This window comes from Kogia breviceps, chromosome 9 (genome assembly GCF_026419965.1).
Source record: "Kogia breviceps isolate mKogBre1 chromosome 9, mKogBre1 haplotype 1, whole genome shotgun sequence".
NCBI lineage: Eukaryota > Metazoa > Chordata > Mammalia > Artiodactyla > Physeteridae > Kogia > Kogia breviceps.
Window position 1 is genome coordinate 57,750,911 of NC_081318.1, and position 21,168 is coordinate 57,772,078.

A 21,168-nucleotide genomic window follows, 5' to 3' on the forward strand; every position below is an offset into this window, starting at 1 on the left:
ACTGTAATATTTAAACAGAAATATCTATAAAATCTAATATATACAGAGGTAGTTCTGTTTCTCTGCAAGCTTTATCTGAAAGCCCAGATTTGTCTTTTAACCATGTATCCTCAGACCTGTTGAAAATGTGTCCCTTTTGTGGTGGGGGGGAGTGGGGGGTTGCCATACAATGAAGTTCAAATCTAATAATCACAAAATTAACATGTTGTCTCTAAGGCAGCAGCAAACACTAAATCAAAGTTCAGATCATCAATACAGGAAATTCCTCCTTTGAAATTTGGGGACAATTTAGGTATACAGAGTTTTTCTTAATGCTACGCTTAATGCTAAAATTTAAGTTACATGCAAATCTTCCAGTTCAGGGGGAAAAAGAATCATAAAACGCTTCTGCCGAATCTAAACAGCCTACTCCCCTCTGCAGGACCCTCGTGCATCAGTTCTCTCAGACACCAGTGATCAAGCTAGTCAGTCTTTCTGGAAAATTAGAGTGAACTTCTGTCCAGGTTTTCCCAAGACAATCCCTAAACATGCTCTATGGTCCCAGCATAATTCTTAATGAAGTCCACTGTCACTTCCCAAAATGTCTCAGTCTGGATAATAAATTATAGAGTTACCCTATTTTAGGTTAAGGCAACAAATAGGAAATTTTATTAATGATATGGGTTCGTTGCTAATTAGATTTAACTAAGAAAACTTTATTTATATAGTAACTTTCCATGAAGTAAGCTTTGTTTTAAAGAGGCAGGAAAATGCTTTATTAAATAAAATTTAAAAGAGATTTTGCAGCCCTTTTTAGCAGCTGCAAACATTTTTTTTTATACAGTCCAATTGGAATTAAAAAAAAAAAAAAAAAGGCAGTCTTGAGAAAATTCCTGAAAGAGGCTTTGCTTTTCTTAAAATAAGGCTTTATTTGAGGCATCAGGCTATGGTTGTATTTCTTCCTACTCAACATCAAGTCTTTGGCCATAATTCTGCTGTAGACATTAGTGTATCATCCTGTCCGTATGTGATTGAGTGTGAACTGTTAGCTCTAGAATGTGAGCTGCCATCTGTCAGAGATGAAGTTTGTTTCTCCTGTGTTATAATGTCCACGACAATGCCTAAGTAGACAGGCAACAAAACCAATATACACAAAATGCTATCACCGGTGTTGGCTTAAAGGCAGTACATGTTGACCCAAGGTTGTTTTCTAATTCAATTAGCTTTTATAGAAAGCCTATTATGTGCCAGGCCTTTCAACACAAATTTTTTATTTGATCCTAATAACAACCTGTGAGGTATGTGTTACTTTACAGGTGGGGAAATAGAGAACCAGAAAGATTAAGTGACTTCCTTAAAGTCACTTAGCTGGTAATTGATGGATGGTTGATTCAAATCCAGGCTGATTGAGTCACATGTGTGCTCTTTCTGCCCCACCTCTGCTTACATCTCTGGCTCCAATCTTTGATGGTCTGGTTGAGAAGAGTTTTCAGATGGGTAGAAAACCACTTCCTGCTACACTGAAATAATCCCTGCATGGAGGTGAAATTTAATATTCCTATTTTACTTGAAAAATCTTCAACAATTGCCTTAGAAAAAAAGTGGGCAGACAGCATCATCCTTATCTTTTTTCCTTCTCCCATCTGCCCTTGACCATTTTATGAAGACAATTGTATATTTCAGTGGGAAGACTATTATTGTATTGCCTCAAGACGGCCTTATCTTCTCCATTTCATTTAGTTTTTGATACTGTAAATGGGCTAAGTTCTTCAGCCTTTTCAACTTCAAAAATGAAAAGTTGGCTCTAAAATTAAATAGTATCAAGAGTCCACAAAAGAGTGGGAAAATTTGAGATTCTTTTCATTTAGCTTTCAAGAATCATTGAATCATTTGGTTACAGAGATATCTGAAGTATAGTTAACAGATTAAAAAAAAAAAAAAAGTCCTGGGCTACTTGCAGTTATGTATGCCACAGATGTCAAAACTTCACATGTGGGATGAAAGATGGTCCATACTATGGAGGAAGAGAATCCAGTACCTCTTCTAAAATATTTATAAATTACAAAGGAGAAGATAGTAACTGTAGAATGGAGAAACTTGGCAGACACCAGTTTTACAAAGTGATCAATGTTAACATAACCCATGATATGTTGACATCATATATTCCCTGATATGATACATGGAGAGGGACACATCACATCTCCAGTATTCTCACCAAAAATACATAACCTCAATCTAATCATGAGAAAATATCAAACAAAACCAAACTGATGGACACTCTACAAAATAACTGACAAGGCCACTTCAGAAGTGTCAATTTCATCACATGTCAGAGACATGACAACTAAATGCAACACAAGATCCTAAAGAGGATCCTAGAAACAGTAAAAGGACATTAATAAACAAAAACTGGAGAAGTTTTAATAAAGTCTGTGACTTAGTTAATAGTATTATACCAATGCTGATTTCTTAGTTTTGGTAATTGTACTACAGTTATGCAAGGAATTAGCATTAAGGGAAGCTGTGTGAAGAAAATAAGATAACTCTCTGTGCTGTATTTACAACTTTTCTATCCTTCTAAAATTTTTTCTAAACAAAAAGTTTTTAAAACTGAAACAAAATGTATCAGACTAGTAAGAGCAGTGATCTTTGGATAGTGAAAATGTAGATGATTTTTATTTTCTTCTTCATACTTTTCCATTTTCTAAAATTTCTACAATGAGTATGTATATTCAGGAAAAGACATGTTTTTATCCTTATTTTTAGTCAGGAAATTCCTTATATGTGGCTTTGGTTGTGAAAAATTAGCACATTTTTATTTTAAAAATATAATGCAAAAAATTTTATACTATATGTTAGAAAATATCTGAAAACTTTAACAGCAAAGATTTGGCTTTTGATAGGAGAAATCCCCTGCCAGTTAATGTTGTCTTTGTATAGAAACTTAAATTGCCATTGAGTCATCCTTTATGTTCTAATTACAAGCAGACTCACCATTTTTGAAAGCTAAAACGATCCCTGATATAATGGGTATATGTGGAAAAATGCTGCTTTCTCTCGAATAGAATGTCATGATACCATCTTTCAATATCATGCTCAACTATAACTCCAGATATTGTTTTCAATTTTCAGAGTATTAGGAGACCACAAAATATATTTGTTTAAAAAAAACTTACCTCTTTCTTGGCTGTTTTGGAAGGCACTGTAGGATTTCACAGTGTCTCCAAGCCATTATTTTGACATATTATTTCATAAAATGTAGCTGTAGTAGATGGGACTGAAAGGAAGCCTGTTTCCTTTTACGCTTCTGGACAAATGACAAGGAATAGATGAACCAGGCCTTCCACTGTTATCATTAGTTGGAACCTGAGGGGTCCACTGTGAAAACACCTCCATCTTAGTTTCCAAATAATTTGAACATTTTGTTTAAAGTTAAAGTAAATATAATTTCAGGAGAGGTGCAGAAAAACTGAGCAGTGAATGAATGCAAGGCTGATGCAATAGGAAACCTAAATCATTCTTTTATCCTTGCTCTTCCCCATCCCCTCGCACATCTGGAACCATTTTTCACATTGTGAAGGAAGGATGTTACATTTTTACTTTCAAAAGTAGAGCAAAGGAGATATGACAAGATTATTTTGAGAGCTTTACTAAACAGGATATATTTGAAAGGTGTCTATAGTATATATACAAACATATACATGTATACATGATATATAATATTCACAGTAAGTGGTGTAATGACAATTTAAACATAAATTCTGATGCTCTGACACTATCAACTCTGTTTATCTACTAGGGTATATGAATGCAGGCAGGATCTCTGAACAGTAGCTTTGGGGGGAACTATAAAAGAAAAAACTTTTATTATACTTTAGAAAATAGGAATTAGCGTAGTATTACAGAGCTTTAGTGTGTTTCACATTTTATCCCATCATGATAATTCGTGGTTAATAAAAGTGTCATCATTTAATGATGGGCACTTGGGTACTCGAGTTTGGTCTCCTCTAGATCTTCTTTCAATGATTCATAACATGGAATTAAGATTTGTCCATTGTTCACAGGACTTTCAGCTCAAAGGTGAAGGGACATTTCTTCTTGACAGTGACTTAGAATTTGCTTTAATCTAAACACTAGGATAGTAGTTGGAATATGTCTTGTCTTTAATACATGTTTTTTCTCATAAGTTTGAATTTTAGGTGGGTGGAGTCAGGAGACAATTGCCTGGTAATTGACAGGAATACATGATCAAAGTGTTAGATGGAGCTTAGTGGTGGAGCTTTGTTATTGCGTCTTTCAAAGACAGTTTTATTTGGATGGTCTGTTTTATTTGGATGGCCTGTTTGATTTGGCTGGCCTGTTTTCCTCAGAGCAATTTTTTCAGTAAAGGTAACGAGACATGAAAAATACACAAACACCTCAAGGGGCATCCAGATGAAAACTGTTATAAGCAAGATATTTGTTCAGCTCATCCTAGATAATTTAGCAACTTTGGCTACCACCCTCTGAGATCAAGTAACTGAATTTGAATGTTATTTAGACTAAAAGGAATATATTGTTAGAATATTTATTTTGCTATAAATTTAATACAGTACAATTAACCTATTAATTAAATTGTAGAAAGGAAAACATCCAACTTGTTTTTATTTGAGTATTTTAGAATTGATGACCTATTGTAAGATTACACATGCCTAAGAAACTCTATTCAAAATTACTTTTTTTTCTCCTAAATATCTTAGGCAACTATGCTTAAATTATTATATTAATACTAATAATGAATTTTTCCAAAGGCTTTCATTGGTTGCTATTTTACTCACTAGATTTTATGCCATTGAAACTCACTGCAACTGTTACCACACGTCCAATCCAGTGTTTGTCTGCAAAGCAGAGTGACTATAAGAGTGTAAGTAGGTGGCAGTGGGTAGGGGAATGGTGATGCAGAAGTGTGAGATGTTCTGTGGGTGCTTTTTATGCACCATCTCATTGAGTCAGCCTCCCACCACTGCAATTCTATGTCCACTGTCCCGCCAGCCTTAACCCCAAGCTCTTTGCTCGGTTGTCTCATCTCATCCTCCCAACCTCAGCTTCCCAGAGAGACCTTCTCTGACCATCCCCTCTAAAGTGGCCTCCCCAGTAAGTCTCACTCTGATTACCCTACTTACTTACTTCTTTATCAAAATATGCTTATTTTTATTATCGCTGGATTTAGCTTCTCTCTTGCCTGCTTTGTGCTTAATTTATCCCTAATGCCCAGCAAAGTGGGTGGCCTGTGGAGCAGCTTATTAAATATTTTGCTTAACAAATGAATGAAGGATCCTTTCAACAGTCCTGTGACGGAGATAAAGGTATCCCCAGTTCACAGAAAAGGAAACAGTGTCCAAGAGATTACATGACTTACTACATGGCTAAAAATGGAAAGGCTAAAATTTAAACCTAAGTGTTTCTTTTTTTTTTGAATTTTATTTTATTTATTTTTTTATACAGCAGGTTCTTATTAGTTATTTATTTTATACATATTAGTGTATATATGTCAATCCCAATCTAAAACCAAGTGTTTCTGACTCAAAATTTTTCCTGCCCCAACTAAGTTTCAATTAGTTGGCTTTTAAGACTTTGGATAAATTACATTCTTAAAATTGTCATAACATTATTATTCTTTGTGCAGGCAATTGTTCTCCTATATTAACCTTGTATAAGCTCCACAGCACCTGGAAAAAAAAGTAAATGCTTAAATGAGCTAACATAGCACATACAGTTTAAGCAATGCGGAGCATTTTATTTGCCTTCTAACTTTCTTTCCCCTAAAAACATTTAGTGTTTTTAGTGATATTTCCATTCAGATGTTTAGATCTTCTCTACACCAAGGCTATTTCATTCTTTCTCTAGGTACTTCCCTCAAAACATGGTGATTTTTCAATAAAACAGAAAAAATACCTATGGCATAAATTTTCTGTCCTACTTCATTATTAAATTGGGTAAAACTGAATTGAGGGGAAAGGTAGCATTTGTCTGCAAAGTGTTTGTCTAATAAATAAATAAGTGTATTTCTAAAGAAATTGAATCTTCAAATCATAATTTTTAAAAATTCAACAAACATTTTTATTTAAAAAATTTTATTGGATTATAGTTGATTTACAATATTGTGTTAGTTTCTGCTGTACAGCAAAGTTAATCTGATATACATATACATATATCCACTCTTTTTTAGATTCTTTTCCCATATAGGTCATTACAGAGTATTGAGTAGAGTTCCCAGTGCTATACAGTAGGTCTTTATTAGTTCTCTATTTTATATATAGTAGTGTGTATATGACAATCCCAATCTCCAAGTTTATCCCTCCACTCCCTTTCCCCCCAGTAACTATGTTTGTTTTTTACATCTGTGACTCTATTTCTGTTTTGCAAATAAGTTAAGTTGTACCATTTTTTAAGATCCCACATGTAAGCAATATCATATGGTATTTGTCTTTCTCTGTCTGACTTACTTCATTCAGTATGACAACTTCGAGGTCCATCCATTGTTGTGGTAAATGGCATTATTTCATTCTTTTTTATGGCTGAATAATATTCCATTGTATATATGTGCCACATCTTCTTTATCTATGCCTCTGTTGATGGACATTTAGGTTGCTTCCATGTCCTGGCTATTGTAAATAGTGCTGCAGTGAACGCTGGGTACATGTATCTTTTTGAATTATGGTTTTCTCGGGATATATGTCCAGTAGTGGGATTGCTGGGTCATACGGTAATTCTATTTTTAGTTTTTTGAGGAAACTCCATACTGTTCTCCATAGTGGCTGTACCAATTTACATTCCCACCAACAGTACAAGAGGGTTCCCTTTTCTCCACACCCTCTCCAGCATTTATTGTCTGTAGACTTTTTGATGATGGCCATTCTGACTGGTGTGAGGTGATACCTCATTGTAGTTTTGATTTGCATTTCTCTAATAATTAGTGACGTTGAGCATCTTTTCTTGTGCTTCTTGGCCATCTGCATGTCTTCTTTGGAGAAATGTCTACTTAGATCTTCCACCCATTTTTTTAATTGGGTTGTTTTTTTGATATTGAGCTGCATGAGTTGTTTGTATGTTTTGGAGATTAATCCCTTGTCAGTCAATTCATTTGCAAATATTTTCTCCCATTCTGTGTTATCTTTTGTTGTTTATGGCTTTCTTTGCTCTGCAAAACTTTTAAGTTTAATAGGTCCCATTTGTTTATTTTTGTTTTTATTTTCATTACTCTAGGAGGTGGATCCAGAAAGATCTTGCTGCAATTTATGTCAGAGAGGTTCTGCCTATGTTTTCCTCTAAGAGTTTCATGGTGTCCAGCCTTGCATTGAGATCTTTAATCCATTTTGAGTTTATTTTTGTGTATGGTGTAAGGGAGTGTTCTAATTTTATTCTTTTACATAATGGGTTTTTAAAAACTGGTTTTAAATTCTAGTTTTTTTGTATTATATGTTATCTATTCAAAAATCTGTTTAGTAATATATTTCACGAAGCAGGTAGGTATAACCAGATAAAAAATTTCATTAGCCTTCTGTTTTCTGGTAGCATTTTTGCAGATATATGAATATTCATTATTCAGTGAAGGTATAATGAAGTGAATATTTTGCCTGCAAAGCTCAAAAGACTAGATAGCTGTTTTACATATATATATTAGTCATTAATGCTGCTCACCAAATCACCAAATATTTTTCTTTCTGTCTAGGCACATAAGATTTCCCTTTTTGCCTTCTGATATTAGGGTGGCCGTGAGATGGCATTTGGCAGTGAAGTGTGATCATAATGTCACATGTCACTGCTGGACAAAAGCGTAAAGCATCAAGCATAAAGCACTGTTTGCCACATTCCAGTTTTCTTCCCTCAGTAATTATGAAACTCAGAGATGCGACCTCCCTCAGTGTAAGCACAGAGGATAACACAGAGCAGAGCTCCCTAGACAACCGGCCATGGGCATGTGGCAAAGAGCAAGAAATAGACTTTGGCCTTTTAAGCCACTGAGAAGTTTCTGTGGTTTGTTACGGTAGCATAAGCAAGTCTTTCTTGCCTGATGTATATATTTAGATGTTTTAAAACCAACAAAGAAACTTGCTGTCAACTCTATTTCTTTTGAGTGACATTCACATGACAAAAGTGGTTGAAAAGTAAACACAGTTGAGGGGGAGTCTAGGTGGTGATATGGACAAAACACTTGATTAAAAGGTAACCAGATCTAGCTTCAACTTTGCTACCACCGACCTCTGGGACATAAGGCAATTCAACTCATGTGATGATCTCATAGTTTTATCACTTTTTAAATGGTGGTTTGGATCACATTGCCCCTAAAATCTCTTTCACAACCATTAGCTTTAAAAAAAAAAAAGTATTTTTACTGTTTCTTGTAATAAAAGAAGCAGGCAGGGGTCAGAAATAATAACTTAAAATTAACTACTTTAATTCTTGTGGAATAAAAATTTATGTGGCTTTTATTTTTCTTAATGACATATCTTTTCTGCAGTTTATGTAGTTACAGACTTTAAATTTTTAAATGTTGATATTCTACTTAACGTATTTATCCTATGAATTAAAAAGTTATATCAATTTACCACATATTTTATAGTTCTTAACTTTTAAGAAGCAATTTATTCTAGATAATAAGCTTCATTGGATACTATTAAACTCAAAAACATTCATCTAGCCATTTAAAACATTTTGATAAAAGCTATATTCCCCCTCTATCCCAAACAGATCTTAACCAGTTATTTCTGTGTGCCAATTATTTTTTTAGTTGTATTGTAAAATCCTTATGTGTAAGTAACATAAAATAGCTCCAAGTAAGCAGAAAGGGCAGTTGCATGAATAGGAATTGTCCAGAAGTTTAATAGCTGCTGAATGGCAATTAGGGAGAAGTCGAAGGAGAGAGAGCCCCTATGTTCTTTAGATAGAGTACCAGAGCCTGTAAACAATGAATTCTTCCTTAATTAAGGAAAAAAATATTCTCTTCTCTGAAAAAAACATTCCTTAGTTAAGGAAAAAACATCCTCTTCCCTTATGAATCCCAAATTCATAAAGATGGACTGAGAATCTACTTATAATAAGGCATTTTTTCCTTTTTTTTTATAAAACAGCAGAAGTGAAGTCATCATCTTACATTATCCAGGCTTATAGAAGACTTGACAGGTAGCACCTTCCTGTATTCCCTCCTCTCAAAAAGAAACTATTAGACCTCATAGTTTGTGGAACAAGAAAAAGTCTTCTATATGACAAAAATCCCACTGTGTTGCCAATAGGAATCGTGATCAATATTTTTACATTTGGGCCCTTTGGAAAATAAACATTTCCTTGATTGCATCTTCCTTCAAGATTGAGAAAGTTTTTATTTATTTTTTCATTACTGAAGTTTAAATCTCTCTTGACATGATGATGTCTCTGAATGAATGAGTGAAAGGAAATTTAAGTGCAGTTGCAGGTGTATGTAGAACCAGGCTATTTTATGTAATAGAATATATACATATATGTATATATTTCTTTTTTCTTTTTTGTCTCTCCTTCAGCAAAGTGAGACCTTTTGGAATAGCATCCAGGTTTCTTCCTCTAGACCTCTATGATGATGTGAGCCTTTTAAATTCCTTTAGCAAATATAAGTTGTCTGTTTTATGTTTATGTATGACCCAGAAGGATGTTCAAATGATGAATCAGATCAGCATGTCCCTAATCAGCTGCTACTTACAGCTCAAAGGAAAGTAATATCAGTGTATAGACTAAAAATATCATCAATATCATATTCCCAAGAGGGTAAGTTACCTAGTTAAAAATGAAACATGCCTTTTTAATAAGAATGCATTATCTGAAAGACAAATACAAGCATAGTCAGATTTTGAGTTGAATTTAAAGAGTCATCTGCAGCTGTTATGATATGCGTTGCTGTCTGCATAGATAATGGTTTATGTAGTACCAAGACAAATTAGAAATACTTCTTAACAAATTAACTCACCCCACAATTCACACAACTTTTTCTTCTGTAAGTTAAGGTGGCAAATATGTAAGGTAAGAGACCATATGCCCATTTTGTGTGTTTTCTCTTAGTGGTATTAAAATTACAGTAACACATGAACTTGTATCACAAATGGTAAGGTATATCAGTAAGAGTTTAATGCTAAGAAAATAGCTTTGGCTAACTTGAGGAGAAAATGAATCTGGTTGAAGGTTGCCCACATAATCATTCTGGAAGCTGGGGGATCAAGAAGAGAACATGGATATGGACAAATGAAGCTTGGCTAGAGAGCAGAAAGCATAGCCAGTCATGACTCATGAGCACTATGGTTGGTTGCCACTGGCACCCCCACTAGTGGATGGCGAGGCTACGTATTGTATTCTTTTTTCTGCCAGTCCATTCAACATCGCACATTCAGGCTGCTGCCACTGGACTGCACATCGATCTCTGTGTGACAGTTGATGCTGAGGCTTCTGCCATTAGTAGTTTCTCAGCTGCTTGCATCTTTTTTTTTTTTTTTTTTTTCGGTATGCGGGCCTCACACTGTTGTGGCCTCTCCCGTTGCAGAGCGCAGGCCCCGGAAGCACAGGCTCAGTGGCCACGGCTCACGGGCCCAGCCGCTCTGCGGCATGTGGGATCTTCCCGGACCGGGGCACGAACCCGCGTCCCCTGCATTGGCAGGCAGACTCTCAACCACTGCGCCACCAGGGAAGCCCTGCTTGCATCTTTTGAAGTCCTGGTTAGTCAAGCCTGGATTCTGAGCCTACAGCTAGGCTACCAGGAGGGCAAGAAGAGAGTGTCTTCATCCACTTTGGCTCCTGGGGTGGGAAGCAACACTTATACAAGCTGAGAATGGCCCATAATAGGCAGTCCCTGGTTGCTGGCTACGTAAAAACAACCAATGTCCACCAAGAAAGCCCAGCTCTGCCAATTTTCAATACAAGGGCAAGAACATACAACCAACTGAAAGATGCATTATCAGTATCTCTACTTAAAAATATGCTTTTATCACCTGAAAATAGTGGGCTTTTCCCTTAAGTGTCATGTGATAAATTAGTGAACTTCAGCTTAACATGATCTCTTAATTTTCATAAACTTGTCCTCTTTTAAATATGATTGCACAAAAAAATCAGTAGCTAGATTGTTTACTTTAAAAATTTATCTTGAGAAAGTATGATGTATTTCAGAGTGATCTAAATTGTATTTTAAAATTATGTCTTCCTTTGTGTATCAGATTGCATTAATTCTTTCACTCAGTAAATATTTATCGAGCACCTGGGCCCTGGGACTAGACCAGGACACACAACAACCAGCCCCGATTCTCATGGAGCTAGTCATTTACTTTGCCTATAATTATGTCCAGTTTTAATCCTTTGTAGCACACTTGAGGCCGTACTAGCTCCTTGTACAAGAACAGGTGTGACATAATTACCTGAATTGGGGGCATAAATTTAAGCTTAGTTCCTCTCTGATCTCTGTTCCCATTAATCCTCACCTATGTGTCTGAAGTGGTGCTACTTTAGTCTCCATTATGGAATTCCATAGATTGGAGTGGTTTTATTTCACAAGCCATTTTCCCCCATTTTTCTTAGTCTATAAGATCTGAGAATAGGGCAAAGAACAGTTCACACTTGCAGGAATATGGCCTGAAAAATTAGGTACTTTTTTTCTTTAAAATGTTCTCCTCATGTTCATCTTCTTCATTCTATGTACAATTGTCCTCTTACTAAAGAAATACGTTTAAGACTTCTTTATCTTTAATGTTTATCTTTATCTTTAATGTTTGCACTGTTAATATGTTGTGCCTAGATGTAGGGCTTTGCTTCTTTTCTTTTCTTTCCTTTATAACCTGTTTGCATCATAGTGTGGCATATCGATCTGAGAATTCAGTAAGTTTTTTCAATTTCTGGAGAATTTTCATTCATTATCTCTTTCAAAACTTGCCTCATTTCCATTTTCTCAATTTTCACTTTGGGAATATTAGATATACGTTGGAATTCTTATTTTACAAATCACTATAAATTCTATAATCCTGTGAACAGACCAGAAATTTTTAGCTCTGAAAATTCAAGGTAGACTTAGAGAGAAGAGTTACTGAGTTGCTAATATTTATCACTTGCCTTTCATGGATGAAAATGGACTGCCTGTTCTGAAAGATAAAAAATGAAGCTTCCATTTCCTCTGATTTACTTTTTCAGCAGATTATCAAGATAACAGATGTAAAGAAAGTGATGACTATATTGTCAGTGGTAGCAAAGTGTGGGCCACCCAAGAATGCTATGCTCACTGCATATGCATGTCTCCACTAGTATGGAATGTCCCATTCTCTGACCTTGATCTGGGTGCCAGTGAAGTTCTCTGGTAAATGAGAAGCCACCACTTACATTAATGACTAAGTGGGTTGCACATCTTGTTGCAGCGCTTTGAGTTATATGCAAACATCTTGGCTAAGGACAGTAGTCAAGTCTAGTTAGTCAGAAACAGAAAAAAAAATTCTTAAAAAATCCTAGGTTTTCTGGAATAGAATGCTCTACCCATCTGATCACCTTGAGTCAGAGATGTTGATAAACGTCTTCTGTTTTGAAATGTGGTTGGTGATGGAAGAAGAGGAATATTAAATGGCTTTCCTCAACTCCTCTGCCACTTGTACCTGATTAAGTGGTGTCCGTTCTTGACCTCTTAGGCAGAGCATTCAATTTTAGCCCATTGTCCTTCAGCTTTAAAAAGTGAAAAACATAAGAATTTTAAATTAGCAATAATTTTTGGCCCCTAATTAGCCTAACGACTATGCCTCGGATATTCAGAGAAACTCAGCTCATAACCGAACTTGGAATGTTAGTTATCATGCCACACCTTTTTATTGAGGGCTTTCTGTGGTCTCAGCACCGGAATTTTAGTGAGAGATAATAAAAAAGACACGTTCTCTAGTAGGAAACATCAACTTGTTCACCAGACACTTCTGGAGATCTACTACAGTCTAATATTGGTAAAGCCCCTGTCCTCGGCATTCAGCTTTTCACCAAGCCTTCGGAAGAGGTCATTTCGTGGGAATGTTGAGGACGAAAAAAGAATGTATACTCATTGCTCTCCTTTAAAAAGCTCTCTGTGTGAATAGAACTATTTTATTTAATTAATTAATTTATTTTTTTTGTGGTACGCGGGCCTCTCACTGTTGTGGCCTCTCCCGTTGCGGAGCACAGGCTCCGGACGCGCAGGCCCAGCGGCCATGGCTCACGGGCCCAGCCGCTCCGCGGCATGTGGGATCTTCCCGGACCGGGGCACGAACCCGTGACCCCTGCATCGGCAGGCGGATTCTCAACCACTGCGCCACCAGGGAAGCCCAATAGAACTATTTTAGTACTAACTTTAAATTGTTCAGTCACGAGAAGTAAATGCAAAGTAAAGAGAGTTTAAGGGAGCAGAATAGCATACCCCATTCAGAAATTTGCTTGTCTTTCAAGCAATAACATAGAAGAGAATCCATTAATATTGAAGGAATTTTAATCTAATAGTATGGAATTGGTGTGTGTGTGTGTGTGTGTGTGTGTGCACGCACATGCAAACAAAACAAATTCAACTTACCTTTAAAAATGTTTAAATAATGTTCAAATAATTTAAACATAAATATACATTAATGTGAAATTAAAATATTTTAAAAGACTTTTTGAAGACATTAAGCATTAAATCTGTACATAAGCAGACTAAAGCATTTCAGTCCAATAAATTTTCTGAAATACAGGTTATCTCACATAACAATTACACTCCAGTTTTCTTGAAAGTAAGAGAGCTTAGCTTATATGCTTTAAAGCCAATGGATTATTCAATAATGCAGAAAGCTTCATAAATTATCAACTTACAGGATGATTTATTCATTAATGAGATAAAGTTGAGGAGGAATAATTATAAATACTTATAAAATATAAATTAATGACAACAAAGTTTTTCATTATATATTAATATCTGTTTTATGTGGACGTTTACTTCAGCTGTGCTATGATTTTTCTGCTCATTTCCAAATTCATTGTAGGCATGAAAGAAGTCATAAATACTGATATAAGCAGATTCAGCTGTCTGCTTTCATGTGACTCACACCACGATTATGGATCTTTGAAAAAGCACAGTAGGAACAATTTTTATACAATTATGTATATAAAACTGATCCTTGTTGAAGTTGCAAAGTTGACCTAATTAGTAAAAAGAAAGCATTAAACATTAGTTTTTCTTTTTAAGCGTTGTAAACACTTTGTAGAATACTAACATTTACAATGGATGATGTGGTTATATTTTGCATTACCCTTTACTATTAAAGTTACAGATGATTAATTAAGCTTTTGTGAATTTTCAAGTCTCACATCTAATATGGATGATTTTTTTGGTCAAAAACATTTTATGTGTATTTCAATCTTTCTGTTCATTTTGAAGATTAGGAAAGATTATTTTAAGACCTGGACTTGGCCCTTTGCAGAGCTCTTCAGTTCATATGGTAGTCCTTTAAAGCCTCATGAAAAACTCTTCTTAAAGGGCTAGCAGGCGAGACCTGAACCCCTCAGCTAAGACAACATTTGTCTATAAAGAGAAAAGCTTTGTAAAATATCCAGAACAATTCCTGCACTCTGTTTGAACATTTAACGGGAGGGAAAAGCATACAGAACAACAATAATCAGCTACCTTTTAAAGTATATAATTTGTATACAGTATTTGAACTACCAGAAAATGGGAGATCAATACATGTAGCATGAGTTTACCTGTAAATATTGAGAAAAGAAGTTGACATATGACATTGAAAAAAATATTATTCTGGTTAATTTATCAATTTAAGTTCATGTTGCCTGAGTTTTTTCCTATTAAAATTTAAGTGTGAGATTCTCATTTAGGAAACAAATAACTTCTACGTTTTTAAAAAGAATATTTATCATCAATGTAACCAGTGGTATACTAGAGCCAGCTTGTACAACATTATTAGATCCAGTTGTCTGTCTGTTTCCATAACTCTGTGTTCAGTGCTGTTACATTTGGTAGCTTGGAATCAAGTGTGGTGGAAATACTTCTACCACAGAAATTAAAAATTACTACAAATCAATCCCCCCACCCCCAAGAGAGCTGGTTTACCACTATATATCATTAAATATAAATATATAATTTAAAAAATGTGAAATTTGCTTAGAGTCAAAAATCTAACATTCCAGTAGGGGAATATTTTCATGTTTTTTTCAGTGAAGGTTTTAAAAGATTAATGTAATTCTTATCAAAATCCACTCTGCTTTATTAAAATATTATCAAAGTATGTTGATGTTCATCAGAAAGAGTAAATTGAATAGATATGTACTGGTTATTAATATGCTATGAAACTACAATAAAAATAGTGTGGTATTGGGCTTCCCTGGTGGCACAGTGGTTGAGAGTCCGCCTGCCGATGCAGGGGACACGGGTTTGTGCCCTGGTCTGGGAAGATCCCACATGCCGCGGAGCGGCTGGGCCCGTGAGCCATGGCCGCTGAGCCTGCGCGTCTGGAGCCTGTGCTCCGCAACGGGAGAGACCACAACAGGGAGAGGCCTGTGTACCAAAAAAAAAAAAAAAAAAAAAAAAAAAAAAAAAAAATAGTGTGGTATTGGTGCAAGTATAAAGAAAGTGAGTGGAGCAAAATACATATACAAGAAAATGACCCTATCATATACCATAACAACATATAAGGAGAGAAAAAAGGTGTTAATATTTACTGTGGGAATAACTGGTTGGCACTTTATAAATTAAAAATAAAATCATTTGTGCCCCTCACCTCATACCATTAATCAATATTTCAAAATAGAAGAAAGTTAAAAATTTAACTATAGAAAATTAAAAAGGAAATGGAGTGTTTATAACTTTTTACCAAGTAGAAAACTAAGCTCTCTCCCTCCAAAATTCTGCTTCCAGAAAGTTAAAAAATCTGTTGTTCTCAGTCCAATAACTCAAGCCAGATACACTCAAAAGTCATAGGTTTAAAAAAAAAAAAAAACCATCAGATTGCCAAGGATACAAAGAAACATAAATGAACTAAATTCCAGAAAATGATGACTCTTCCCAGAAAAGACAAACAGCTGCTTTTATGCTTGGCAGGATTGTGAGGGCGGGAGAAAGCAGCCAAAATTCTCTCTGGCTGGTGTGATTAAAATTCCCAAGTGCCCATCCACAGACCCACAAAAGCAACAGCCACCATTGAGTGCCAGGAACCCATTTGAAGTTCTTTATAAGGAATATCACTTTTTTATCATAACCCTATGAGTTTATTACTGCTACTTATATACTTTATTCCTGTTTTACAAATAAAATAACTGAGGTGGAGAGGTCATCAGCCCAGTTATGATATGAATGGTGGAGCCAGGATTTATGCTCAGGCAGTGTGACTGCACAGCTTTCAGTCTTAGCTACGATGCTATTCCACTTCCCAGTAAATATTGAGTCAAAGTTTATTCATCAGTATGGCCTGATAAACATATTTGCTAACTGAATAAACTCAAATTATCAAGCACTTTTCCCACTTTTTCTACAGGAGGCAAATTCAATACATATAATTAGAAATTTAAGAGCACTGAAAAATTAGGAAAACTAGTTTGGTAGAAACAGCAGCTTTTTATGGGTGCAGGTGCTAGGGTTTTCTGCTCCAGAATTCTGATGCTTCAAATGTTGCCCATCTGTTTTAGATTTAACAAGGATTCTCTGGTCAAGAATTAATTTACAGGCTAATTTAAATTCTATCAGTATTATGTATAATTCTCCCTTTCCTCATTGTGGAAACCTATGTCTGGCATCTGTAAGGGATGGAGCAGGTAAGTTAAACTTTCTATTATTTGCAAATGTGTCAGCACACTTCCAAAGACCAACTCCTAGTGAAATGAAGTGACCAGGTATTTTGCAGAAAAAACTTTGGACACTTGAGATTTTTCTAAAGCTGATTTTCCATTTAACATATAGGATTTATAGTGTGTTGCCCACCAGCCAAACACCTGCAAATCTTACGCTGTTTGAATACAAATGATGTGAATATTTTGTTTGTTCAATTATTACAATCAACCTCCCCAACACCAATAGCAATAAAGTCCTTTTCAGATTTAGCAATGAGTTTGTAAAGGATTATGAAGAATTAGAACTTGTCCACATTTGATGTTTTCCCAAAATTTTATTTCTCGAAGTACTTTTTCCTAGGGGTCCCTAAGCAGAAGGAAGAAAGAGGTGCTGGCAGATTCCTGCCAGGAATCTCAGCAAAGGCAGTAATGGGGAGGGGTGATATAAAATGTTGGTTAGGGACCTATTTTAGGCAGCTCTTAAAAAAGAATTGCAAAGGGGCTTCCCTGGTGGGGCAGTGGTTGAGAATCCGCCTGCCGATGCAGGGGTCACGGGTTCGTGCCCTGGTCCGGGAAGATCCCACATGCCGCGGAGCAACTAAGCCCGTGAGCCATGGCCGCTAGGCCTGCGCGTCCGGAGCCTGTGCAAAAAGAATTGCAAAATATGAAATGCTGGATAATGCAGTGATGAGAATCATTTTTACATCACCCCAAACCCCTTTTCCTGAAATCCTCCCCTCCTTGATAATAGCCAACATTGAAATAGTGTTTTAATACTTTACAAAATACTTTCTTGTAATAGCCATACCTTAATCTTGAAATCCATCCTTCTCTTGCCATCATTGCTTTTCCTGAGGCTTTGATCTCACCTATTTCCATTATTGATTCTCTTGTTTCCATCTTCCGGTCTTTTTTTTTTTTTTAGCCTTCTGTTCTTCCCTTTTTTGCAATTTTAATTATTGACAATGATTTCTGAGTTTTCTCTGAGCTCTGATGTTTGTTACATAGTTGGCAGACTACACAGTTAAATAATTCTTGAAAAACAAATAATCTCTAATTGTCTGATAGAAATTTCCACTTGGCGGTCACATCCTCACCTCAAACTTACTGTCTTGCCCTTAAATTTACTCCCTTTTCTGACATGTCTGTTCATGATATGGAGAACTAGCATTTATTGTCATTATCACGTGTCAAGCACTTTCCAATATATTATCTTCCTCTCACAATAATCTTATGAAATAGATGATTAAATGAAGAAACAGGCCCCCAAACACTGAGCAAGTGAAGGAATGGAGATTTGAACCCAGGTCATCTAACCCAAACCAGTGTCCCCCACCTCACACCTCAGGCCTGTCTCTTACATGCTGTCACTTAACCCCTCTCAGCTCTAGTGTTTTAACCTGTCAGGTGGAGGCCCAAATGACAACAAGCAGAGCCAGAAAAGATAGGCCTAAATTGATAGGTAAGTAGGGGTGAGCAAAAAAGGATTGCAAACAGCAAAATCAAAGATAATAAATTTTTAAATAAAAATGTAAAGAATTAAAGGGAATTTTGAAACCAGTCATGATTTATCTCATTTGTTTGCAGCAAGTTCTGAAATAATACATATGTTAAGCTTTCCTGAGTTTGTTCTGAATTTTCAGAACCACTTCTCAGTCTATGGAGGAAAAAAAAGAGAGAGACTTGAACAAAGAAGCAACAGTCAATTAATATATTTCAATAAAAATTTTATTTTTGGAGCCCATAAATGGGCAAATTCCAAAATAGTAGCAATACAGAGTATTTCACATTTTAATATCTCTTTCTATTCAGCAGTCCACTTTTGTATTTTGTTTTCTATAGAAAATACACTGGATTAAAGTAACAGTGCCCTTAACCACAAGGTCAATGCCTGAGTATTTCCAATATTTATTTTGAGCACATAATAAAGCAGAGGCAATTACTTTTCTTGAACATTTTATTTCCATTCAGAGCTTAGCAATTACTTTAGCTTCACATTATTCTGTCATAAATGATAACCAAATGGCCTAAGTAGCTAAAATCATAAAACTATTATAAGCCAAGCCAATGGTATATATATAAAGTTAATAGAAAATGACAACTATACGGGTACACATTTGTTTTGAACTTTACTAGAAATATGCCAAAATAACAAGTTTTATTAAAGAATGAGATCCTTGGGCAGAAGCGGAAGAAGAGTCATATCATCAAAAATTATTAGGAAAACTGTAGGTAAAAAGAAATCAGCCTACAATTTTAACCAAATAAAGGAGGAAGAGGAGAGTACATCGTCAGGGGCAATGACAGTTCAGGAAAATACATTTACCATCCATCACAAACTTTCTCACCACCTCAAGAGCTCAGCACAAGGCTCTCCAGGCATTGTTATTTTCCCACTAAGTTTCTTTATGTGGAACATAAAGCTACATTTATATGACAACAGGTTATTATACTGCTATTTAACCTGACAGCAAAAAACAGGAAAAAAACTTATTAGGGCCGGACTGACCTCAGACCATCTCAATACCCCTGAAAATAGGGGCAACAAAATGAATCATTAAGAAACAGTATTCAAAGAGCACTGTATTATCTAATGTGGTTTATAAAACAAGTAAAATTCAGTAATCTTTGATGGAAAAAGCCATAGTATTATTTGAAATTTAGGAATGTTTTGATGCTGATTTTTTACTGAAGTGGTACTCCAAGCCGTTAAGTTGGAACAAATTCCAAACTCACAGTTACTTGCATCACCTCAGTTTAATAATCCAATAAATGACAAAAAAGACAAACAATGAGAACAGCATCATATAGCACAGCAGCTTTGTTTGGCTCCCTCTGGATAAAATCTTCAGTTTTCCCATGGTTTTACCTAGAAATCCAGTTGTAGAATCAAACTGTGAATCCTATGAGGAGAAAAAGAAAACAAAATATAATAGTTGAATTCTAATATTCTACACATGCATATTTAAGTAATTTAATATATTGTTATTAGAATACATTTTTAATGACATTTTCTGTGTTTAGTCAATTCAGGACCCTGTATATAACTTAGATAATCAGCCTGATTACTCCATGCAAACTAATTTTCTCAATAAATAAAAAGCTCTTTCATTATCCAGTAAACATTCTTTCAGCTCCGGAGTAATTCAAAACCCCAAACTATTTAGGTCTTATTCCAATTATGTGGATTAAAAAATATTAACAATAAAGTTAGTAGTTTATCTAGTATCACACAGGTTTTTTTCCCACTTTTCGTTGGGGCATTGCTCTCCAAGGTCAAATGGTGGGTAGCTTACCAGTACAGAATTCATCCAAAATTTAATATGGTTAGCAGTTAAATGTACCTTTACATTTGTTGTTTTTTTCTTTTGGCTTTTTTTAACATCTTTATTGGAGTATAATTGCTTTACAATGGTGTGTTAGTTTCTGCTTTATAATAGAGTGGATCAGTTATACATATACATGTGTTCCCATATCTCTTCCCTCTTGCGTCTCCCTCCCTTTACTTTTAAGATCCTTTTTTTTTTTTAAAAACATCTTTATTTGAGTATAACTGTTTTACAATAGTGTGTTAGTTTCTCCTTTACAACAACGTGAATCAGTTATACATATACATATGTTCCCATAGTTCTTCCCTCTTGTGTCACCCTCCCTCCCACCCTCCCTATCCCACTCCTCTAGGTGGTCACAAAGCACAGAGGTGAACTCCCTGTGCTATGCTGCAGCTTCCCACTAGCTATCTAATTTACATTTGATAGTGTGTATATGGCCCTGCCACTCTCTCACATCGTCACAGCTTACCCTTCCCCCTCCCCATATCCTCAAGTCCATGCTCTAGTAGGTCTGTGTTTTATTCCCAACCTACCACTAATCTCTTCATGACTTTTTTTTTTTTTAGATTCCATATATATGTGTTAGCATACGGTATTTGTTTTTCTCCTTCTGACTTACTTCACTCTGTATGACAGACTCCAGGTCTATCCACCTCATTACAAATAACTCAGTTTCATTTCTTTTTATGGCTGAGTAATATTCCATTGTATATATGTGCCACATCTTCTTTATCCATTCATCTATTGATGGACACTTAGGTTGCTTCCATGTCCTGGCTACCGTAAATAGAGCTGCAATAAACATTTTGGTGCATGACTCTTTTTGAATTATGGTTTTCTCAGGGTATATGCCTAGTAGTGGGATTGTGGGGTCATATGGTAGTTCTATTTGTAGTTTTGTAAGGAACCTCCATACTGTTCTCCATAGTAGCTGTATCATTTTACATTCCCACCAGCAGTGCAAGAGTGTTCCCTTTTCTCCACACCCTCTCCAGCATTTATTGTTTCTAGAGTTTTGGATGATGGCCAATCTGACCGGTGTGAGATGATATCTCATTGT

At 35.6% G+C, this 21,168-nt stretch overlaps 1 protein-coding gene across 1 annotated transcript in view; it reads right to left on the reverse strand.

Moving 5' to 3' along the window:
• Positions 1–18,486: 18,486 nt before the first annotated feature.
• BET1 (Bet1 golgi vesicular membrane trafficking protein) overlaps positions 18,487–21,168 on the reverse strand; it is a 56,474-nt gene continuing 53,792 nt past the window's right edge. Inside the window, exon 4 of the mRNA XM_059074009.2 lies at positions 18,487–19,679. Within this exon, the coding sequence (XP_058929992.1) occupies positions 19,524–19,679 (156 nt within the window). The 3' untranslated portion in view covers positions 18,487–19,523. The remainder of the gene's footprint in view (positions 19,680–21,168) is intronic.